This window comes from Danio rerio, chromosome 22 (genome assembly GCF_049306965.1).
Source record: "Danio rerio strain Tuebingen ecotype United States chromosome 22, GRCz12tu, whole genome shotgun sequence".
Lineage (NCBI taxonomy): Eukaryota > Metazoa > Chordata > Actinopteri > Cypriniformes > Danionidae > Danio > Danio rerio.
In genome coordinates this window covers 17,688,814-17,714,198 of record NC_133197.1, presented here as the reverse complement: position 1 = coordinate 17,714,198, position 25,385 = coordinate 17,688,814, and the positions used below count along the sequence as shown (strand labels likewise).

The 25,385-nt window shown below is 35.1% G+C and overlaps 1 protein-coding gene across 4 annotated transcripts in view; it reads left to right on the top strand.

Moving 5' to 3' along the window:
• ncanb (neurocan b) overlaps window positions 1–25,385 on the top strand; it is a 292,758-nt gene that overhangs the window by 136,755 nt on the left and 130,618 nt on the right. For all 4 annotated transcript variants that reach the window (XM_073937755.1, XM_073937754.1, XM_073937756.1 and 1 more), the window contains 4 exons: window positions 15,050–15,224; window positions 17,639–17,766; window positions 20,207–20,500; window positions 20,817–21,572. In XM_073937755.1, coding sequence (XP_073793856.1) covers window positions 15,050–15,224; window positions 17,639–17,766; window positions 20,207–20,500; window positions 20,817–21,572 — 1,353 coding nt within the window. The remainder of the gene's footprint in view (window positions 1–15,049; window positions 15,225–17,638; window positions 17,767–20,206; window positions 20,501–20,816; window positions 21,573–25,385) is intronic.

The window sequence follows — 25,385 nt, the reverse complement described above, 5'->3', positions numbered from 1 at the left end:
TATTGCTTTTCCACTAAAATAGAGACGAAGCAGAAGGAAAATGAATGAATTGATGAATGAATGAAATGATTAACGTTTTTATGCATGTGCGGTGCGGCTTGCACACAACAAAGACGAACGAGTGGCCGGGAGCTCCGGTGGCCGGTCAGAGCCAGCACCGCATATCAAACTGGTTAAAAGATGCTGGATGGCTGCCAATATATGATAGGAATTCTTCCAAAGTTTCAGATGATATCTGGGCTTGTGCATAATAATGTAAAATAAAAGTGAAAGTCATGACATTTGGCCAAGCATAAGAATAGCCTACAAGAGTGTTTCGATTATTATCATGACATGTCATGCTTGGGATTATATGAATAACACCTCGCTGTTTACCATTTCCGAAAGTGGAGCTGACGTCGGCGCGAAATTGCTTGTACAATTGTAAAAAGAGTGATGAATATTAATGGATTTCTTATATCTGTCATTTCTGATAATATAATTGATTGTGTGAGAGTATCCAACATTCATTTAGCAAAAATGCATCCAGAATCCTAAACCAATAACTTTGTCAAGCAAAAATTATGATTTTATAGGCTACTGATTTTTTTTAAACAAGAAAAAAGAAACTATTACCTACCCTAGCAATTGTTTATTTAAATATGATCATCTCAAAATATAAAATAAAAAAATAATGGTTTGACTTTGTGAAATCATAAAACACACTTGCAGAAAAGAGTTAATAGAATAAATGAGCAAATACATTCTCTCCAGTAGATGGCGATTACAGCTCAGTAATAATCCCATGATTTGCAGAAACCACTCAACCACGCATGTCAAACCACGCATTTTAAACATTAATCTTATGAAACTAGCTGAAGTGACAACTATATTAAATTTAAACCAGTTTAAACAAGTTTATATGTTTAATAACTGCAAAAAAGATCAACATTGCTAATCATAAAATACAAACGGTTGCTGAAAAGTTATAAATAATGGTTTTCTCATTTAATATTGAAAACAAATTAAAGTCAGTTATGACTTATTTAAGCGCAATAGCCCAAATACATGTCATAAAATATTAATATTAACAATCATAATTTAAATAATGAAATTATATAACCTATCCCAATCCTGACATTCTGTGACATTCTCATAAAATCTCTCTGGTTTTGAATATCTTTGTTCGTAATTGTTCTTAGTCCTGTCAATGTTTATCTATGTTGTATTATTATTATTATATTTCCTCTCCTGTTTCTCTTGCGTTTATATTCTTTAGCTGTCAATATAATACTTCGCGTCTATGGAAGAAAGAGTCAATAAAGATAGACAATGTGTAACATCATATTCATCAAAAGACGGTTTATGTGCAAGTAACTGCACCGGTCCGAGCAGGGAGCGAGCCGGCATGGGAGACGAGCTCCGATAAGATTGCAGAACAACGTCTGTCCCTGGATCCGAGGAGTGAGCTTTACGCGATCACCAGCTGGCTTCCGTTACATAAGGGCAAATATAGATGACTAAAACCTCATTTACTCATTTTACTCATACTTTTTATCATTTATAATGTCCAAGGCATTGATATTAATATTAAATGCTACTTTTGTGCCTTTAATAGCCTTTTTCTCGCCTGTTTACTGGGTTAAAAATCTTACATTCCATCTCCACCTGCTGGTGAAAGCTAGAGCAGCTGGCGATCTTCAATCTGCAATCTATTGCTTCTCCTGCAGTTCCCGGATGTGATGTTGAATTTTAACAGTCGAATTTGATCCACTGAATTTATGGAAGCGAATATTTGAACTGAAATAAAATGAACTGAAAATTACCTTTTGAATATTATACATCGTATTTTTAAAGGGTATTGAATATTTTGTAAGTGAAATCTGAAAATTGAATATGAATTATTGAATTTTTAAGTATGAAAACGTGTTTGAAATATTTTTCGTTGAAATATTCAAAGCTTAAATAAACAGATATGTTAAATTTCAGGACCTAAAAATACAAACCTAGGAATTCAAGTCATTAAAATGCAAGAACTTGTTAATACGGTGTATTATTTTTTTCAGTTTGTGATATTCAACAAGCTTTTTAATTCAAGACTTTAGGCACTGATTTTGTTCCATATAACACTTAATACAAGAGATAATAAGTAACTAAATGAGGCACAGGTGAACATAATCAATGGACCAATCGTTAACCATAGAAACAAGCTGTGTGAAGTGATTCATTCTAAAACGTCAGTTTGACCAGTTTGGTCTTAAATGTTTCTCTTTCACACAAAACTTCTTCAGTAATTAACTTTCTTTTTTTTTGAGTAAATCTTGTTCAGTGGATGACATGTTGTGTTATTTTAGGCGAGACACTAAAAGCAAAAACAGTTTTTTTTGCACCTGTCAATTTTTGAGATTTTAGGCTGTTTTGGCTTGTGATAAAGTGTTTTTGCTATCATTGCAAAGAAAACATCCAAAACACAATTTTATTTATTTATTTATTTTTTGTTGCACTTTAGCAATTTGTGTCTGCTGATTTCAACTACAGTGCATATTTTTAAAGGTTATTTTCTCTAAATGAGCGAGTCATAAATCTGTACTTCAGCAGCTTTACAAACACCAGATTTGTGCAAATCTGTATTCTGAAGGTTTTTACAAAGGTTCATACATAAATCTGGTTTATGTATGTATGTAACTGGTTATATACATTTAATTCCTTTGTGAAAATTCATTATTTTCTTTTTTACTTTTGGTTGTACTTTAGAATTATTGAGAATGATTCCTAAATTACAACTGTAAAATCCTTTCACTTTAATATGTAAAAAATTACACACACACACACACACACACACACACACACACACACACACACACACACACACACACACACACACACACACACACACACACACACACACACACACACACACACACACAAATATTTATTTATACAGGGACACTGTACAACGTAACATGTTGTGCCAGTGTTAGCTATAAAGCTACTTTGCATCTGTAGTCCCCGGGCAGGAAGTTGTAACAAGTTTAACAATAAAAAAATAACTTACAGTACAATACAATACATCATAGTAAACAAAATTAAATAAAATCAGTAGTTGTATATTTGATTTTCTTAAAGCCAAACTTTAAGAACAGTTTTAAAATGATTAAAAGTGGTACTCTCTCTAATATGCACTAGTGTTTTATTCCATCTTTCTGCTTCTCTGACTGATAAAAACTGATTGTCCAAAAGCAGTTCTCTTAAGTTTAACTGAACAACCACCTCTAACCAATGACCTCTGTCTTAAATAGTCCTTGCAGACAATCACACATTGTTGGAGAGGTGTGGTGCAAAATCATTAACTGATGCCTGATGTTTCTATAAATCCTCAGCACTTTTGGAAACCTTCTTAATGTGTTTTTTTGAAATTTTAATTAGAGTCAATAATTATACCTATATTTTAAATGACCAATGTTTATTACGTCTCCATTAACTAAAATATCCTCAAAAAAAAAAAAAAAAACATTACCACAGTTTTACTTACATTGAGGGTAAGACATGAACAACATAACCAGCCTGAAACCTCCTTGAGTGCAGCAGTAAGTTTGTTAACAGCTTGTTCTTTGGTTTTTGCGTGAGTATAAACTACGGTGTCGTCTGCATGCATTTGAACCTGAACTTCTGGACCCACTGCAGGCAAATCATTAAAGTATAAACTAAACAGAATTGGTCCAAGAATTGATCCTTGTAGAACTCCAAAATGACAATTACTGAATATAACGAATTCTACCAGACTTAATCCAGTGTTTAGATATTTGTGGTAGAAATGCATGAAAATAAGCACACAATCAATCAAATAATGCCACATTTGCTTATTTAAACTACATATATATATATAAATGCTTACTCTATTCTTTTCTCAGTTAAACAGCGACTTACTTTCATGGATTTGTGAATAGTTAATGTATTAATATGTAAATTCAGCAGCACTATTCTCTTCAGACTAACATGTGGCCCCTATTGCCCTTCATAGATCAAATAATATAATAATTATTAAGCTGTTTAAACAAACCAATATAAGAATCAGAATATCAGATATACAAGATAATTTTGATGCTTGTCAATAATTAGAGTAATGCTTTCTAATTAATGGTCACATTAAAAAACTCATATGAACATGAAGATCAGTGGGAATATTTAAAACTTACTTGTGACAGGGCTATGCGTAGCATTTTATGTAATACATGTATAGTATTATTACTGTTACTTTATTTACTTCACCCTATTCATCTGCAGTGTCTTGCCTTAATCTAAAAAAGTGGTTTGATTACAGGCCTCGGCGCTGTTTTAGTGCACATCTGGTGGCATTTTCCATCAGATGGAAGAGGTTCGGAGCAAACAGATGCTGATTTTTCTGCATGCTCAGATTTCTGCCAAAACCGTGATGAAGTTAGTTAGACACGTGCACTGCGGTGCTGGCGTCTGCATGCGGCTGTGGAGCGGAAATGCAAATGTGCTCAGAAACCTACATCAGGTTTTTCACCAGATGCTAAATGCATTCGCTGTTGAGATCAGACTTTTTATTAAGGATCAGTGACATAATTACGTAAATGCAAGCTAGTTTAGGGATTAAAAACAATTTTAGTCATAATAATGCAAACAAAGTACATACATTTACTGAAATGAAAATCCAGTTGATGGCAAAATTATTAGCACTTTTGTAAAACTGTTATTCTTTTTCAGCTATTTCCCAAGTGCTGTTTAACAGTGCAAGGGCATTTTCACAATATATCCTTTAATATCTTTGTTCTGGAGAAAGTTTTATTTCTGTTAGTTTAACCACAATAAAAACAGTTTTAATGTATTTAAAACATTTTTAGATCAATATTATTAGAGTATTTTCCAATTGTCTTCAGAACAAACCACTGTTATCCAATAACTAAATATTTATTAATTTAATTAACCTAGTTAAGTCTGTAAATGGCACTTTAAGCTGAATACTAGTATCGTATCTTGCAAATTATTAAGTATATTATGCACTGTCATCGTGGACAAGTAAAAAATAAATTATTCACAATTTACTAAAATGATTATGTTTTAAAATGTGGAAGTACAATAATTTTTTTTCATCTATAAAACAAAACTGAAAGTGGTGCAGTGGGTAGTGCTGTCGCCTCACAGCAAGAAGGTCGCTGGTTCGAGCCTTGGCTGGGTTAGTTTGCATTTCTGTTCAGTTTTTCCACTTACAAAGTCCGCCATGTAAATAGCAAAAGTGCTATGGCGTGACACAAGTCCTAAAGGGAATGGGAGATGAGACTTTGATTGTTTATTCTCAAAGCACACCTATAACTCATAAGCTCAACCCTGTTAGACCATGCGCCACAGCGCAGAACATATTTTTCCATTCTTAAAATAGCAAAAGTGGATTCGGACATGACCAGAGTCCATAATGCAAAGGACCTGGGGCCTCATGTAGAAAGACTTGCATTGAATTCATACTAAAACATTGCGTACGCACAAAGCTGTAATTGTACGTAAGCATGCAAAAATTCAGATGTATGAAACGCTGCGTAGCCGGAATCCCATGCATATTCTCTTTGTACATCCAAATTAAAATGAAACATAGCGCACGTGCACGAGCGCAAAACCCCTCCCTGCCTCCTCTCCCTAATAAATATGGTAATGAGTCTTCTTTGGCAAAACCAAGTGAAAAAGCAATGGCAAAATCAAGCAAAAAGTGAAACTACACAGAATGTGAATGGGTGGTGCTCCCATTGGAGAAAAACCGTGTTATTTGCAACTTTGTCCTCCGGAATTAATAACAAAAGAAAAAAATAGAGTGGGAGAGTTTAGCTAAAGCGGTTAACGCAGTGGGGTCTGAACATCGCAAATTAAAAAAGAAATGGTCCGATGTAAAGGTGTAAAATTTTGTAGTGTCTATTTAGGCTAAGTGCAAATTGCACACCTCGTTGGATTGAGCTAGATAAGTGATTCTCGCCCATCACCGTTAAGGCTGATTTATACTTCTGCGTCAAACACCGGCGTATGCTACGGCGCTGACGCATAGCCCTTCGCCGTGGCCATCGCCGTCGCTGACGTGCACCTCTCAAAAAATGTAACTACACGTCGCAACAACGCGTAGCGCAAGCTCTGTGATTGGTCGGCTTGCTAGCGCCGACGAGTCTGGGCGGGACCGAGAGCCGCGCGAATGGCGCGAGCGATTGTTTACAAGTGTGGAGTCCCGTAAAGGAGCTCCGGATGGAAAGTTTTGTTCTGTGTTTACCTCATGGTTAAAGTTGTTGCACGTCCGCCGGTTCCTGCCTCAAAATGAGCGAGTTTGAGTCACTTGTACAACCAGGAAGTGTTCAGAATAGCAAAACAGAAGCGAAGAAACTCGACACAGAGGAACATTTACACCTCACTGCCCACTAGCGTTTCAGAAGTGTTAATGCAGACCAACGGAGACAGCGCGCAGAAGTATAAATGCACAGCCACGTGCGTTGCCTGCGCCGTGAGTTGCGCCGGTCACTTGACGCAGAAGTATAAACCAGGCTTTAGACTGACAGAGACAACATAACTAAAGAGTGCAGCAATTAGCAGCGTGAGTGGTGTAGCTCGTAAAGTGCATGGCAACATGTTTTGACACGATCGATCATGAACCTGGTTCAAATCCAGCGTCTGATGAACTCTTTCTTCTTTTTTCCTCCACTACATATCAGATTATGCCTACTCTTCATCACGAGGAAAACAAGTTGGAATCATTAATAAGTGTGTGTATTATGTTAAGCGCAATTAAGTATCACATATTATTTGCACATTTATTGAATGGAAATGTTTCTGATTCACGTATGCAAATTCGTCTTCAGATGGCGCCTTTAAAGCGATGTGCGTTCAGTTGATCATTCCGATTACATTGGGAAAACCGGCGATTGCTGCAAATTTCGTTTTAATGTTTGGCTGGTCAACTGTATGGTATGGAAACCTTATATACCTGCTAGACATGCCCTATACAACTGCCATTGCTCGGCTCAAAGATACTTTGTAGTGTGCAATTTAACATAATTACTTCTAGGAGTCACCAATGGAAATAAAACAAACACACAAGAAATACACGTACACCAGACATGAAGTTGGCATGGACCAACGCACATTCTTAGATTCATTTTATCGTTTCATTTTCTTCATGGCATACTTCTTTACTTTTACTTGAGTACAAAATTGTAGTCAGTACTTCAGCTTTTACCAGAGTCAATTTACCATGTGAATTAGTTTGGAAAAAAAATGTATGACAAAATGTAAAAAAACGACATAAAAATAGCACACACACACACACACGCACGCACGCACACACACACACACACACACACACACACACACACACACACACACACACACACACACACACACACATATATGAAAGTAATCTTGGTCATAAAGGCAAGGAAACAAATCTAGAGTGAAGCATTAAAACGAGCCTGATCTAAATGGCGTCCAGCAGTGAAGGGGAATGAAATGGACCATTATGACAAACTCATCATTTCTAATTGCAAAACTTAACGAGGATTTCTTCTCCGCACAGAAAATCGCTCTTAAAAATGCATTACGAGTCACCAGTTCATCATTAATACCACATATGCAAATACTCCTGCATTTCTGCATCTCAGACAGAAACGTCCTCCTCCTCCTCTGTGTGTTTGAATGGTTAATTAGTTCAAGATCGCCAATTAAAGCATTGAAACATGCTGTCAGACAATGTTAGGAACTATTCATTTACAGTTATAAGATTTATGCAAATCCCAATTAAAACACTGACCAGCTTTACATGTTTTCTTAATGTTTAGCTTTTGAACACAAAACATTCCATAATGAAGAACTGGACAGTAAATAAAAAGGATTATGTTGAGTAAATATATACAAATATTTAAATACCATACAGTTCTGCCTACACAAAATGAGTATACCTTGAAAACTATTTAAATAATAACGTTAAATAAATATATTCAGGTGTAAATTAGTGAAGAGCATAATTTTGTTTTTAGTTAGCAAAAAGGGTGTATTTTTTACTTTAAGGTAATAAAACCGTTATAATAGAGCTAAATGTTTTTAATTAAATATTTTAATAAAATGTTTTGAATTAAAATTGTATAAAAACATCTAAAAAATAATACAAAAATATAAAAAATATGAAATATTAAATATTTTAAAAGCAAACAAAGATTAAAACAATATAGATGTGCAGTACATTTTAAGTATACTACTTAAAATGATATAAAAAACTGTTAAAAAAAACAATAATATAATGTAAACTTACATAAAAATAAATAAAATAAATATAAAATACACCCCTCACTTTTAAAAGTAATATTTTCTATAAAATGCTTTACAATATTTTATTTGTGTATATACAGTAGAATATTCCAAAGTCAAAACAATAGCTAATATATACAATTAAAAAAATTTAAATTTAAATGTAATATTTTTTGTTGATAATAGTTTAAATGCAACAAAAATATATTGTCTCTATGTAATGAGAAATAGATAAAAAAAAGTTTTTTTTCAAAATGTGTTGTACTTATTTATGCTGTGCACTGGATATAAATATAGGTATGTAAAATGTTTATATAAACATGTAAAATGTTTAAAATGGATAATACAGAGAATTAAACATTTTTAATACCCATTAAGAATTAAATATATATTTACAGGTACATGAAAGGTGTAAAACAATTTATATAGTCAAGCGATATGCTGCCAGTAACAGCACTTGTACCGCCTCTTCACCTTTTACCCACATACAGCAACAAGTAGAGGACACACTACAGTTTGACAAATATTGCTGCTGTTGGGCAAAATAAATTACTTTCGCTACGGTGGCCATTAGCCTGTCATTGAGCAAAGATGGTTGATGATGTCCATCTACAAGATGGCGACAGAGACCGCATAATATGCCTTGAGAGAAAAACTGCATACATCTGATCAAATCATTATTAAACTCGTAAGTGACTTTCTAAGTCAGTCTTTCTCTTTTGTATGTTGTATTGCTGTATTTATACCATAGTAATATTGTGATCTTCGGATAGCAACAGAAAAATACTGGGAAATCTCAGTAGACTCATGGCATTTTATGTTGTTCAGAGTTATAATCTTAAAATGTCAGCAAAATCACCTGTTTTGTCAACACTTTAGACATTATACTAGAGAATCATTCAAATACCAGCTCCAAAGTTACGTTGGTGAATGAGCAATGGTTTCTGCTGTTCTGACGTCAGCTGCAGATGTGAAGGAAAGGCGGCAAAAAGTAGTTTCTCTTACAAAAGGGATTTTGAGACTCTCGCTGTTTGATTTTCTTTTTTATAAACAATTATTTGTAAGTCGCTTTGGATAAAAGCGTCTGCTAAATGACTAAATGTAAATGTAAATTACGCCATCGGACTGTTGCATAAACGCAATATCATACTCGTAACAGTGCTATGTGGCTGTATATCATCACTGGTGGGACACTAGTGTGCACCTGTGGGACACTTGCAGCCTTTTGCCAGGACATGCCTCCCACCAGTGCCGATATACAGCCACATTGCACTACTACTTGTGTGACATATACATATTATATATCTATGTATATATATATATATATATATATATATATATATATATATATATATATATATATATATATATATATATATATATATATAGTAAGGGATTTTTAATAATTTAAACAGATGAAATAAGAATGGTAAAACAGCATCAAATAATAAATAATATTTAAAATAAATGTAAATAAATATAATTTTATGTAAAACTTTACATTTTATTTAGTGGAGAGGAACAAAATACACAATTAATAGGGAATAGATTTCTTCTTCAGCTACTGTGATGCACAAAATTCTGACCCCTTTTCTGATAAGACTTGGCATTCCTCGGTGGAGGAGAGTCCCATATATTTCCTCCCCCGATGTTTGTCTTGGACACTGAATATTTTTATAAGCTCAGAGTCTCTCCTGAACTCCAATGGGTTGCAAAAAGAGAAGCAGGACGAAGAAAAAGGAGGCAAGGAAATAAAAAAAAAGAGACTTCCTTTGAAGTGGGGCGTCCCGGGTAAGAAACGGTCCATATTTGCTCAAGAGACTCAAATCTTCCCCCTGAAGATGTCGTCTGAAGTGTTTCACCATAAACTGGCCCACCTGGCTTTGAGGATTTTCCTTTATATTTGCTCGATCTCTTGAGACGCCGGTCGACAGACGAGCTTCTGTCTGGATGTGGAGTTTAGAGAACTGAAAGGGATTCAGGAGTGAAGCTGATCTACTCTGCGAATGAGAGACGGACAGTTCAGAAAATAATCCCAGAAATAGGGCTGGGCGATGTTTCTAAAAAAATCATGTTTCATATCATTCGGTATCGATAATTATTGAACACTTTTTACCAATCCATTTAGGAATAATATATATATATTTTGTAACCACTTCATTTAAATTAACCAACATTACCAAGGCAATTAGTTATATTAGTCAAAAACAAAAATATTTAAACAAAATATCAGGGGTCTGTTTCAGAACTAGTATTTTAACTAGTATTTTACCCTGAAATGAGAGAAACTCTGGGTTTTACGTTTCAAAATGGCAGGTTTGTCAAACTCGAGAAAGCAGGGTAAGTCAAGCCTGTTTCTGAAAGAGAGAACTGCAATGGAAACTTTTACTGAACAAATTACAGTATGTACATTAAAAAAAGGTCATCATATGATGATGAAAATGTGTGTGAATGGACAAACCAGCAGGCTGAGCACACTTTAACTTGTCTTAAATATTGTCTTAGTCATTCTAAAATGCCTTAACTGTTTCGATATTAGTGTATATAATTAATTACCTCCGAGCGTCTGGAGCGTGTCAAGAGTCTTCGCGTTTCATGGCTTCAAACGCCCTCACGTGTTCATTGTGTGTCAGCATTGTCTTGCGCAAATACATTTATTAAACAAATTAATAATTGATGCAGCTTCTTCTACCGCAGTAAATTCTGTTTTTACTGTTGATATATGGCACCAGTTAATCAGGAAGTGACGATTTTGTTCTCTTTGACTCGTTGGATAGAAACGCTGCTATATTCGCATCTTTTATGCAGTATTCCAGTTTTGCACATACATTTATGTAATATATGTGGATGGAAACATAGATATGGCCAGCATTTTAGTCACACACAGAACAAAGTCACTTAAGAGAATGGTTTGCCCTTTTTAAATAAATTAGCTTAAATTTACTGACCTTCGACATGTACTGTTACTAGATTAATCAGATTATTATTCTTTCTAAAAATTATTTTTTAGTTCTGCTTACCTTCTAAATGTTATATCAATCTCCATCACTTGATCAATAAAAAAGGCAGACACACAAGTGCACTGTTAAATCTATTAAAACTGATAAACGTGAATACAATTTTAGAAAAAAAAATATAAATGTCACACATAACATTACTTTTTTATTATACTTAAATATTTAAATATTTTAAATGTAAAATTACGCATTAACTTGAGCAGCTCTTTTCCCAGGCTAACTGTCTCTGTTTCACTAATGGTTGCTTCTTTTTAAATATATACGCTCATATTTGCTATAACTTGGCATGAGCAGATCAAGTTCAGCTGAAGAAAGAAATGGTGATCTCTTTTTTTAAGATGTTGTCATTGACACTCGTAATATCTGCACTCCATTGATAATGCCTTTTTATAGTCATGGTGTGCATGGTGTGTGTCAGATCAGCTTTTCTGAAACTGAAAACTCAGAGTTTTTAATCTCTCGGTAAATCAACTCAGAGTTCAAGTTTAAACTCTGAGTTGTTTGAACCTCCTTACTGAAACAGGCCCCTGATCTCTTTATAATAAAATAAGCATAAGTGTGAAAGAGACTCTAAAACTTAATGAATGTTGCAAAGTTTGTTACTAATGTAAATAAAGTGTGTGCAATGGTAAAGTGTAAATATAGAACCATCAACGCAAACTTTAAGGTATCAATAGTAATAATATAGTAAACCTCAAACTGTAAACAAAACAAATTATGAGAATCAAATCTGAGCTTTCAAGTAAAGGAACTAACCATTATTATCCATCATACATATTGCAACATAACAAACATTGGATGCCTACATTACCCCTATGCTAAAAACTCTTTCAGATGGGGTGCTAGTGGCTGGGATGCACAAAATGAAAAGAAACCAAAAGGCCACTCAGGTGACATCCTTACAACTATTTTTTTATTTACAATTTCTTCACTGCTGCTAGCCACAGCACTCATTTTCACGTGTGTTGTTATTCTAACCTGAAGTAACAACAAGTGCGAACATGTGGTTTCCCTTCCCATTTTCAATGCATTATATGCTCGCGCTCCCCTGGCGTCTTTTTGTAACTGGGCGACCATTAAGCCATTTTCTCAGAGGATAACAAACAGACAAACCATTGCTGCAGCTCTGATACAAGTTTATGGAGAAAATGAAAATGTACTGCTTATACCCTAAGCTTCTTGGCATTGCTTCCAAGGCACTTGCTCAGCAGCCACATTTTAATAATACTATAGCCTTCATACCAAACTTCATACCAAACTTTTTTTTAATAGTTATTGACAATGGCATAATAAATCCTGATTTTATTGCCTGGTCCTACCCAGAAATTTCAATTCTTTGTTTAAAAAAAGATGACAAAAATAGAAGTCATCTGAATATAAAATTTATATATTGGCATGTAATCAAAAATTAATGCGGGCAAGTTGACATGTTGTTATAATTAATTAATTAAGTAATCCAGATAATTATTTGATGCCACGGTAATACAGTTTTATTATTATTTTTATTATTATTTTAAAAGTCCTTGCTCACTGGAGCTGAATTCACACACAGGGAAGCAATTAGTCACAGAAAGGATGGGGTGTTTTGAATTCATTGATAAATATAGCATAAAATAATGCGTGTACTTACAATAAATCATGATAAAAAATGTACCAAAGCCCATCACTAGTGAAAATATTGACACTACCAGTCAGTTTTTAGAATGATTTTGTAATGTTTTTTAAATGAAGCCTGTTCTGATCACACCGAATACGTTTTTTTTCTGTTCTGAGAACATGTGACACACTGCACTGCATTTATTTGTTTGTTGACGAGAAAATAAAGAAGTGTGGTGCACTTTTTATGTTGCTAGGCAATGGCTGAATCAGCTGTGTATTGTGTGCGAACATTGTTGATATTGTTAGAATTGTAATATTACCGGTGATTTTTCAGCAAGGTCTGTATGTGTGAACAGGTCCTTTTTGAAAATACCAGTAAATTTGTTCCAGCAATTTAATGGAAATAGAAGTTATAACATTGCCGTTACATTTACTCTGTTTAAACGCAGAAGGAAGATTGTCGCAAAGAGCGCGTTCACACTTAGAATGCCAATGTGAGACGTCTACTCCAGCCAATTAGAACACTCAGACGCGTTCACATCCACAATGTTTATGAAAATAAAAGTGATTGAATAGTTTTTCAGACACATTTAGCTGCTAGATGTTAGTCAGATAAAGTTTCTATGTTCCTTCTTAATGTCAGCTGTGTAAGAAATTATTGATAAAATGCTTATGATAAATGCTTATGATAGTTATTTGACGCATGAGCACATGAAGCAGCCGGTGAGCACCAGCCAGGCTTGCCAGGTTGGGTGGTTTTGAATTTGATTGTGGTGGGTAGAGAAATTTTGGGAGTTTTGAAATGTCACATTTTACAATTATAACAAAAGCCTGATGTTCTCAGAACGAAAATGCATTTTTGGTGTGATCGCCCCCAATGATGCATGTATTTAAACAAAAATATGGTAAAATCTTGACATATTAAATTACATTATTATTTTTTTTTTAAATAATTTAATTTTAAAATAGGGCAGCACAGTGGCTCGTGGCTAGCGCTGTCACCTAACAGTAATAAGGTCGCTGGTTTGACCCTCGGCTGGGTCAGTTGCCATTTCTGTGTGAACTTTACATGTTCTCCCCGTGTTCGCGTGGGTTTTCTCCTGGTACAAAAAAATTCCAAAGACATGTGATATAGGTGAATTGGCTAGTCTAAATTGTCGATAGTGTATGAGAGTGTATGGGTGTTTCCCAGTTATGGGTTGGAGCTGGAAAGGCATCCGCTGTGTATATCATATGCTGAATAAGTTGGTTCATTCTGCTGTGGTGATGCCTGATTGATAAAGGGATTACGCCGAAAATAAAATTAATGAGTGAATACATTTTAAAATGTAATTTCCTCATGATATTCAGCATCGTTTCTCTAGTCTTCAGCGATGCATGAAAGCATTAAATGATGATCTGCTGCCTAAGAAACATTTATTATTATTATTATTATTATTATTATTACTATTAGTAGTAGAAGTAGTAGTATCTTAATAGTATCAGTGTATCAAGCTAATGATCTGTTTCATATTACCATTATAAGTACCATTAAAATGTATTGAAAATGTAAAACTTTAAATGTATTTTATTTTATTATGATTTTTTTTTGTGATTTTGCTTAAAACTCAAAAACAAGTTATATATAAATTTTTTTTAAATGAGTAAATACCATATCGAGTGAGGAAAAAATCTGCACTTCTTTTTAAATTAATAAATACTTTTCAAAAGTACAGAAAAGTATAGTAAGACCTATATAGTGGATAATAGTGCGGTAAAAATACTAATTTAAAATGTGATTAATTGAATTAATTTACATTTAATTTAAACAAAGATTCATGTTTTTTAAATCTACCAGTAAAAAGAGAAAAAAAACAAGCTCATAATCAACCACAGAAAACAAATGGATTGCTGTTTATAATTGTAGGGTAAAAAATCCCCCCCTCCCCCTTCTTTACTGTATTCCTGTCTAGTCATTTTCCGAGGACTAATGAATGGCAGAAAACAGAAATGAAAGTGAAATCTGCAAAACAAGCTATTTAGTGAGTCTCGAGAGATCTGGATTGTGTCATTTATCAAGTTAAACACCAATAATTACTGTTCTTTTGGGAAAACAGTTATGTAAAGTTCATATCATGCTCTTCATGCTGTGTGTGTGTGTTGTTTTTTGTCTTGTACAGGAGTGGTGTTTCATTATCGTGCTCCTCACAACCGTTACGCACTTTCCTTCTCCGACGCTAAAAGAGTGTGTGTGGAAAACTCAGCCAACATCGCCACACCGGCGCAGCTTCAGGCCACGTTTGATGACGGATACGACAACTGTGATGCCGGCTGGCTTTCTGACCACACCGTCAGGTCAGAGGACTCTCACGTCTGACAAACTTAAGATATTCACTATTATATTACTCTTTAAGATCACTTATTTATATAATATGATTCATATTATTGTTTATATAGTTTGTTTGTTTGTTTGTTTGTTTGTTTGTTTGTTTGTTTGTTAAGACTTTATTATTCCCAATGGAAAATTCACATCACAACAGAGCTCTCTATACTATAAGATAAATTAAGTAAAGTACATATATAAAAAGACAATAATATTATTAAAATTACATTCCTACTGCACACCTTAGTTTCAAACAAAGAGTAATGGATTATTGGATTAACAGAATTAATCCTGTTACAACTCAACATAATTCATCTAATATGACTTTGCTTATAGAATCTGATCTTTGTTGGTAAAAATGACTTTTTTATAGTTTCCTGTAACACGGGGGCGAAATTAATCTTGAGCTAAAAGAGCTTACAGAGGGTTTATTTACTGACAAATTTGTCCATTGTTCGATCATATGCTATCTCTTCTAGTAGGTATTACACACCCCACAACAGAACCTGCCCTTTTTATAAGCTTATTTAATTTGTTTTTATTTGTATGTATTTTATTTTATTTTCAGCAAGGAAAATGGAAAAATTCTTAGCTTATTTGTCAATTTTTTTTTGTAAATTAATTTTTGTTTAAAAATGTTATAACATTCAGTATAACATATCTTTTGAGTTTTTGTATTTGTTTTATACTTTAACAAAGTATTTTATTTTAATTGGTTTAATAATATAATAAAAATTGATATATTATAATGTAATTTTAATATAATATAATATAATATAATATAATATAATATAATATAATATAATATAATACATTTTACTATAATTTTACATAATATAATATAATATAATAAATTTTAATACAATATAAAATGATAGCATTTTATATTATACATTTTAATATAATTTAATTTATTTTAAAATAGTATAATATAATATAAAATAATATAATATAATACATTTTATTATAATTGTATAAAATAGAATATAATATAATACAATTTTATATAATATAATATAATAAAATATAATATCATGTAATTATAGTATTTTATTATATGCCCTGATGTTTACTATTATTCTACTTGTTTTTATTTTTAACATCCCTGTCTACAGTATTTAAATGCATACATTTATAATAATTTATTCAGTATTTCTAGTACATTTTGTCCATTTTATCAAATATATATTTTTTCACACAAACTTTTTATAGTATTTGTTACACTATTGTATGTGAAAATAAATCAAATGCAAAATTACACAGGTCAGTTACATTAATACAAATCATTCAATTTAAAAAGCGAGATTTTACTTTTCTCTTGAGTCCTTGGGTTTGTCTTTTAGATTCAGAAACATTTGCCTGCGAGCGCTCTTTGAACATGTTTACATAATACTTTTCCCCAGTGCATCTCTTAATCTTCCTTTTAATGTTACCCATAAAACCATCACTTTGTACATCACAACATACAGTATTAGAGGAATATATGAGCCAATCAGGAGCAGCATGGTGGCGCAGTGGGTAGCACAATCGCCTCACAGCAAAAAAGTCCAAAAACAAGTGGTAAAGGGGAATTAGGTAAATTATCTGTATTTGTATGAATGAGTGTGTATGGATTATTCCCAGTGATGGGTTGCAGCTGGAAGGGCATCCGCTGTGTAAAACATATGCTGGATAAGTTGGCAGTTCATTCCGCTGTGGCGACCCCAGATTAATAAAGAGACTAAGCTGAAAAGAAAATGAATGAATGAATGATTGAATGAGCTGATGAAACTAGTCTCCATTGCATGAAACAAAATAGCTCTACTTTCTTTAAAAGCAGTGTTGGGCTTCAAGCAATTTAACAATCAGCCTTTTTTAATTAATCATAATAACTATTATGTATTGAACGTATTATAGCATCGCCTCTTTGATCTTCAGTTCATGATTAAATGTCAGTCGGCTATTGATTTCAGCATGTATATCTAGCACATATTGTCAGCTCATAATTGAGACTCAGGCCTCACCGAATAAAAGGCGTGAGCGAACGTTTCCCTTCCCGCCTGCAAGAACTTTAATTGGAGCATCTCTAGAGAAACTTGGCTACACATCAGTGAAAACGCAAACGTGCAATTAGCGCACGCGTATGGAGACATCTGAGATCTCTGGACGGCCATGGAAAAATACGTGGGCTGTTTTAATGGTTTTATATAACCGACTTCAATATTTGGGCCGCGCTAGAACCCCCATCGCTATTTCTCTTCAGAAACCCCGGAGTGCTGTGTATAATCTCTTAATCAGACTTTAGCCGCCATCCAAATCGATGCGCTTTCGAGTAATTGCACAGTTTATCTCACTCACTCCTGGCCCTCCTTGGAAATAATTTCCTTGTTTTGGCTCCCAAACCCAGGTATCCCATCCAGTCCCCTCGGCCGGGCTGTTTCGGTGACAGGGAGGATTCGCCTGGCGTGAGGAACTACGGCACACGAGCCCCCGATGAGATGTTCGATGTGTACTGCTTTGCCAACAGTCTGCAAGGTACCACATATGCCTTTGGTTACAGCTCAGTCAGCCAAAAAAAATGTGTCTTTAAATGTCCTCGTGAGCCTCAGACGTCGTAGATGCATGTACCTACTCGCATCCCAAACTCCCAGAACATCTAAGTAGGTCACCAAGCTTTCAGCCCCTATGCCAGAATGAGTACAGTATAACATGTTCATGTGTTTTGTGCAGAAATGACAGTACCTTACTGTGTATTAATATTACAAGCTGCCTTAGTGGGGTTTGAAAAAATTGCTTTTGGTTTAAAGTACTCACCGTTAGGTCATCCGAGGTGACTATTGTTCTTGAAGAGAACTTGAAAGGTCCTATGAAGTGCTTTGAAATATGCATTTTTGTTCAATGTGTGATATGTGAGAGTGGATGATCCCATCATATGAAAAATGTAAAAAAGAAATTGTTGATCGTTTAGGCGGAGTTGACAAACTGCAAGTTTTGTATGTTACAGTATGTCTTCTAAAAGCAAATTGTGTCAGTGTTTGGAGCACACTAGCTTATACGTAGATATTCTTAGGTCTAGGGATGTCCAGATCCAATTACGTGAGCCCATTCACATGGTTTCACAACCGATCGGAATTGGACATTACCTCCCGATCAGGACTCAAGTATACATGTAAATATACATCTATAGTTATATATAGTTAGTGGCACAGAGTCAGACCTCTTTCTTGACTTCACACAGAAACAGCAAAACATGCGTCATGACATCACTTTGTTCCAGATAGGTTATTGGTTAAATGCAGGTAAAAAGTAGAAAACAAAAGCAGCTTGAAGCAAATAACGTGAGTATGTTCGCGCTTTGGAGGTATTGTAAAGTTGATGATGACAACATTGCCAACATTGTGAGATATGTACACTTTTCATTGCAGGAGGTGAAAAGGAAAATGCTACATTTAACACAACAAACCTGATAAGACACCTCAGAAACAAATGTAGAACCTTGATTTGAAATGCAGTCTCACCACTATTTCACAGAGAAAGCTCTGCCAGCCTATTATAAAAAGATTTCTTACGAACTACTTGTCCCGCTATTAGATGTACAGTACCCCATGTTTGTTTACCACAGACATTTGGAGTTTATCCGTAGCTTCCATGTGTCTACTAAGTCTTACCGCACAGTGGATTAACTCCATCATGGATCTGTTTCTTTGCTCTTCTTAATTCTTTCTTTATGGGTTATAGAAGTATCAGATTGGGTTTCGATATTGGTAGATACTCAAAATCAAAAGAATCAGGGCCCTATAATACACCCGGCGCAATGTGGCGCAAGGCATGACGCAATTGTTATTTGCTAGTTTCAGCTTGACGCAAGAGTCATTTTGACGCTCATATTTGTGCCCATAGGCGTTGTAGTCTAAAAAGAAAGGCTATTGAGGTGTATTGCTGTCGCGTTGCTCTTTTGAGAAACTATAATAGATTTTTCAATAAACCAGATGAACAAAGCCGGTCTATTGTCCAATGCAGAGTGCGTTAGTTGTGCGCCTCACACTCACTGCTTAATACACAGAAGATGTAGAGCAATACGCAAATATCTTTACAAATGAAAACGAATTAAAATATTAAGAATATATATAGGATATAATAAGAATATATATATATGATATAAATATAAAGAATTTAAATATTACAAAACATATTATTTTCTAGCCTATAAATATAAAAAACATACTTTCATACTTTCTTTTATTTAGATTTTACGGAGGCTTTAGGAAGGTTTTTAGCTGAAACCTTGGTCCTTGGTGATTCATCAAGTGCAACTCAATGTTTACTGACGCTTTAAGTGTCAAATAAACATCTCAGTAAATCAAATCGGTTTCTGCTCATTGTAATTGCATATCTAAGTACTGGTATTGGTTTGGTTTATGATAAATCATAAGGAATTTTGCATAATTCGCTGTTATTATTGCTGTAAGAACATGAAATATGTGACAAAAACACTGTAAAGTGTAACAATGTAAAATCACTGTAAAAATGCATTATATATTGGCTGTCACCTATGTATGTGGAAATAAATGCTTATTTTTATTAATGTCATTGTTATCTACCCAATAAGGAAATAAATAAGGATAGCTTTTGATCTACTGTAATGTAAATCGTTACTTAGTAATGCACGACATAATGTTATCAGATGATATAACACAGTGCTTAGTGTATTGTTATTAGCCACAAATTACAGAATATTTTCACCAGTTGATCTGTTGTAAATTGAAGTGTCATCAGGCAATACATAATATGTTGGCTGTTATATCGGCATCAGCCAATACTTGCTTAATTGTAATTTTATTGTTTTTGTATTCTAAATTAACCTAAATTTAAATGAAAGAAAAGTCCATGTGTAATACCATCAAATATTAATTCTTGTATAGTCACCTTCTTGTGGGAATTTTGCATTCTTACACATTATGTGTACTTTGTCTAGGTGAAGTGTTCCATACAAGTGTGCCAGAGAAGTTGAGCTTGGCATCTGCCTCCACTCACTGCCACACTCTGGGAGCTCAGCTGGCCACAGTCGGGCAGATCTACCTTGCCTGGCAGGCTGGCCTAGACCGCTGTGACCCCGGCTGGCTGGCCGATGGCAGTGTGCGCTACCCCATCAACCTGCCCCGGCGTAACTGCGGAGGGGATGAACCAGGAGTACGAACTGTTTACCACAACCCCAACCGCACCGGCTTCCCAGACACTACTGATCTCTTTGATGCTTACTGCTTTCAAGGTTTGTTGAACTAGTGGTCTCTCTCTGTTTTGATACAGGCTTATATATTCAAACAAATGGTCATTTTTGACCTGGTTAAAGAATTATTTTTTTTTTACTTTAAAGGTTCCATGAAGTATTATCTTACATCCCTTATCCATAATTTTGGAGAATAATTTAAAGCCCATAGCATCAAGAGATCAACCCTGGGTCTCGTGAGAATCTGAAATATGTATGATATGAGGATTAGGTTAAACTCATTTCACAACTACGGATATTTGCTTTGTAATTTTTGTCAGTCAATGCTGTGGTTAATGAGACTATCCTACTCTTTCAGAGAAAAATTTCAAAGAGCAGGCGCCAATACTTCAGAAGACCCTTGAAAACTCCAATTTGAACTCTTCAAGCAACGAGGAGGAGCAGCTACAAAGAACCGGAGCCTTCCCCGAACCTTCAACCTGGACCGGTCTGGTTGACCTTGAGAAAGAAGATTTCAAATCCATCATAAACCACGAATCTTCTGAAATTTCAGAGGAGCATGTTGTAATCCATCTGGGACCTGAGGAAAGGTCTGTAGACTGGGATGAAGATCCTAAAGAGAAGCAGGAGAACCTTCAAGGGGGTTCAGCGAAAGAGGAGACGGATGATCCAGAGGGTCCTGAAGTATCTTCTGACCCATCCTCAACCACACCATCATCCTCTACACAAGCTCAGACCAGCAACAGTGTCATTTCTACCATTGTGAACACAATCATGAAACCATTTAGATACTGGGCTGGGACTGGAGAGCCTGAAATACCAGCCACAGAGTCCAGCGTCTACAGAGGAACCCCAGAAATGGTCCCGTCTGCCAGGACGAAGCCAAGTAAAGGGAAAGCAAGCAAAGGAGGTTATGATAATGCCATAGTGGAGCCAAATACTAAGGAATATTCCTACCGTCCTTCATCTTCAGACCCAGAAGAAGAGCTCTTGGAGCAGGAGAGAGAGGTGGTGCTGGTGCATGCACAGCAAGAGATGAAGAGTTCAAGCAACTCTCACATGGATCTTCCATATTCAGAGACCTTCACAGACAGCTTCAGTGGACCACCCCAAGGTACGACAAGTTTGCTAAAAAGTCTAAGCAAATAAAATTACACAATAACGTGAAACTTCTCAATTTCAATTGAGCATACACTGTAAAACCGTCACTGATTTTGAACCAAATTATTATTTTATTATTTTGGTTGCCAGTAAGACTGTAATATTTACAGCAAATATTATCAACCACAATGACACGGTAAAAGCACGGCACCAGTGTAGAAAAAGAAAACACAAGCTATACATTTAGCACTGTTTACTGTAATAATACCATCAACTGAATGTGGTTAATTTGCTGAATTTATTGAAAATTATTGTCTTTATACAGCCAAGTAAGCTCAAATCGCTTGAAAATAGTTAATGAACAATCAGTAAATGTTCAATTAGCATTAGTGAAGCAATTCTTACTGCAAAGATTCAATGGTTCACCTAGTAATTTTTGTATTGTTTTGTAATTGGATAATATAGAACTGGGCGATGTAGGCAAGGGCATCAGTAGCAATTTGGGGCTCTAAGGTCGATGGTGAAGGTGGGCCCCCTGACCAAAAACTACACACAACACACAAAAGGGCCCATAAACTGCCTTGAATCATGCACTCTGTCATCCTTTCCCTTTTCCTTTGTGTGTGAACCCAAAGTTGTGGGGACCAAATGTAGCAATACCAGTATATCTTGACTTTGTGTGGACATTTCTTGGTCCCCATAAGGGAAATTGTTGGTCACACTTTATTTTAGTAGTCCGTTTGTTGAATTTAATTGACATTGCATCTATAAGTCTTCTAATTCTCATTAGATTATAAGTAGACCGATAGGTTGGGGTTGGGGTTAGGGTTGGGGTTAAGTTTAGTGTAAATTGACATGTACTTGCAAAGTTTCTTATAGTCAGTTAAGTGTCTGTTGAAGGAGCAGTATCAACAGATATTAAGCAGACAGTCTACTAATACTCAAATGGACCAGCAAAATAAAGTGGTACTGGTAGAGTTAGAGTTTGAATAGGAGGACCTGTACTTGCAGTAAGTAGAATGTCTATTGGCAGATCATCACAATAATAACTAAGTAGATATTAAGGAGACAGTCTAATGATGATCTAATGACAGTTAGTAGACATGTACCTGCAATGTTATTTATTGTCAACAAAATGTTCAAAAGGGACCATCAAAAAAAAAAGTGTTTCCACAATAAGCTGAAGATTAATTCTGTTTTAGAGTTAATCATTTTTGTTTCCCAAACTATTTTTAATTCACTGCAAATCACACACACACACACAAAAAAAAAATTCTGTATTTCTTTAGCTGCACAGTAGTTTCAACACTGAACAGTCTTTATTTCAAACCTCCATAGCTTTTCTTTAAATCACACCAAATGATGTCCACACTGTGCAAAAGTAAATGCCCCCAGCAAACTATGTCTCACAGTGGCTTGCAGCTGAATCGTTCATTGTTTCTGAGAGAAACACAATATGGCAGCAAATAGTTCTTCAGGTGTAGCTGCCGAAGAGGAAGGCTGCTAACACAACTCGTTCTCTGAAGGGCCGCTGTTAAGGTCACAGTGCTGAGATGTATTCCTGCCTCCTGCTCTAGGGCTTTTAATGGATATCAATGCCTGTCATATCTGTGCCAAGTAAAGCTGCATAGTAGGAGAGAGCAAAATGAGATCCAACCCATTTGAAAATTTAGAGCATTGCAAGGCCTTAGGCTGTGATTGAAGCATGCCTAACTGGTGTGGTTTTAGCGCAATGGGTTTTTGGCAGCAGTCCGTTCTCAAGGCATCCTCACTACAAATATCCTCCCCGCGAACCAAATTCAACAGGGAACATGAATATTTAATGCCGGGTGAAAATCCAGCTTTAGTCAGCATGCATTATTTACATCCGAATCTAATTAATGGGCTTTGGCCGAAAGTGCAGGCACTGCCACCAACTCCAAGTCTCTCTCCCAATTATTGTATACGAAGCGTGATCATTGGCAGCGCCGAGGATTGTGTGCGTAAAGAAGAAACCGTACAGATTTTTTTTTACTACAGTAGAGGTCATTTAGCTTTGGATTCACTGGTTATTTCACCCTCTGCTGCATGACACTACATATCCCCCCTTGTTTCAAATTTCATTACATGGAGGGTGTAGAGAATTCTGAAAATCCAGCCGTCTTTTATGTAAACTTGCCATCTGTGTCCTTGAGTTTTGCACACACAAAAAAGAAAACTAAAGATACGGATAAAGCTTTGCTATGTAGAAATTCTCTGAAATACATACATTCTGCAAAACGTGTTCAAGTGTCTGTTTTGTTTCTTGTGTCTAGATACTTGAGGAATGTTTCTTCTGTATAAGTGGCCATTGTCTTCAGGTATTTGGACACTTGAAGCACAAAGTGCTTGAATGCCATTGCACTGGATACAAAATAGCAAGCCTATTATTTAGTTGTTGTTTTTTTGTTTCACAGTTGCAACTTTTTAACACAATTGTGGGGAGTTTAATGGGGTGTTTTTATCTTTAAAAATGGAAACTTATTTTTCCCAGTTGCAACATTGTGTCTCTAAACTGTGACTCTTTTAGGAAGGACTATACGTTACAGTAGTGACTTTACCTCTATTGCAACTTTTTTGTATCCCAAGTGTTACTTTTGTCTCCCAAATGCAATTACTTTTCCCTTAATTGCAAGCTTTACACATTTGCAAGACTTTACATGTTACTTTTGTTTTTTTCACACTTTTTGTCTTAGACTTTGTCTTAACATTGGTTCCTCTACTTGTGGCATACTTTGGGCCCTATTATACACCTGGTGCAGATGTGTTTGGCATGATTTGTGACTATTTTTAGACCAGCAACCCTAATTTTCACGTTTTGCACCACATTGGTTATATAGCAAATCCATTTGTGCCGCTTTGTGGACTCATGGGCGTGCTGGTCTAGAAAAGAGATGTGTTAAGGCGCATTGTTGGTGTATTGCTGTTTAAAAAAACTAAAAAAGACCGAACCATTGACCAGCTAAAAGCAGATCTAAAGTTCAGTGCAGAGTGTGATAGTTATGCGCCTATTTGGGTTCAAATGCTTACACATTGCTTAATACACACAGGATGAACAGAAATACACAAATGTCTTCACAAATGAAAAAAGTTAAAGGATTAAAATGTTACAAAAATGATTACTTTCTAAATAAATATAAAAACCACTACCTCCATGCCTCAACTCGGGGAGCTTTTTCAGTTTATTCATGACAGTTTGCATTTGATATTGTTATTATTATTAGCAGTAGTATTCATTATTTGCATATTTATATTTGTTTTAATAAAAACAAGTTTAGATTTTTCCACCTGTCGGGTTTTGAAGATGCATGCGTCACTATATGGGGTATAAGACTAGGATGTGTGTTTGGATATATTTATTGACCACACTTCGTTATTATTGTTCATTTATTCGTTTGCTGGAAATTAGAACTGAATTTAAAAGTAGTTTTGAAACAAATCTTTGCGCTTAACAGACGAAATTAAATATGTAGGCTAATGGATGTCTTTGGTGGAGTGCGTACAACACCATTTCATTATCCATAAAAAATAAAAGTGTAAAAGTAAAGATAAAGAGAAAGTAAAGAGGCCGAATGGAGGAGGCTGATTCTTTATTCTCACGCAGATGATCTGTTTAACTGTGTTCTAGCTAGGGAAGCGTTCAGTTTTTCCACTTACAAAGTCCGCCATGTAGATAGCAAATGCACCATGTAAATAGCAAATGCGCCATTGGCGCGATGCAACTGACTCTTAAAGGTAATGCGAGATGAGCCTCTGATTGGTTTAATGCATGTTATGCTCAAAACACACCTATAACTCATTAAAGGAA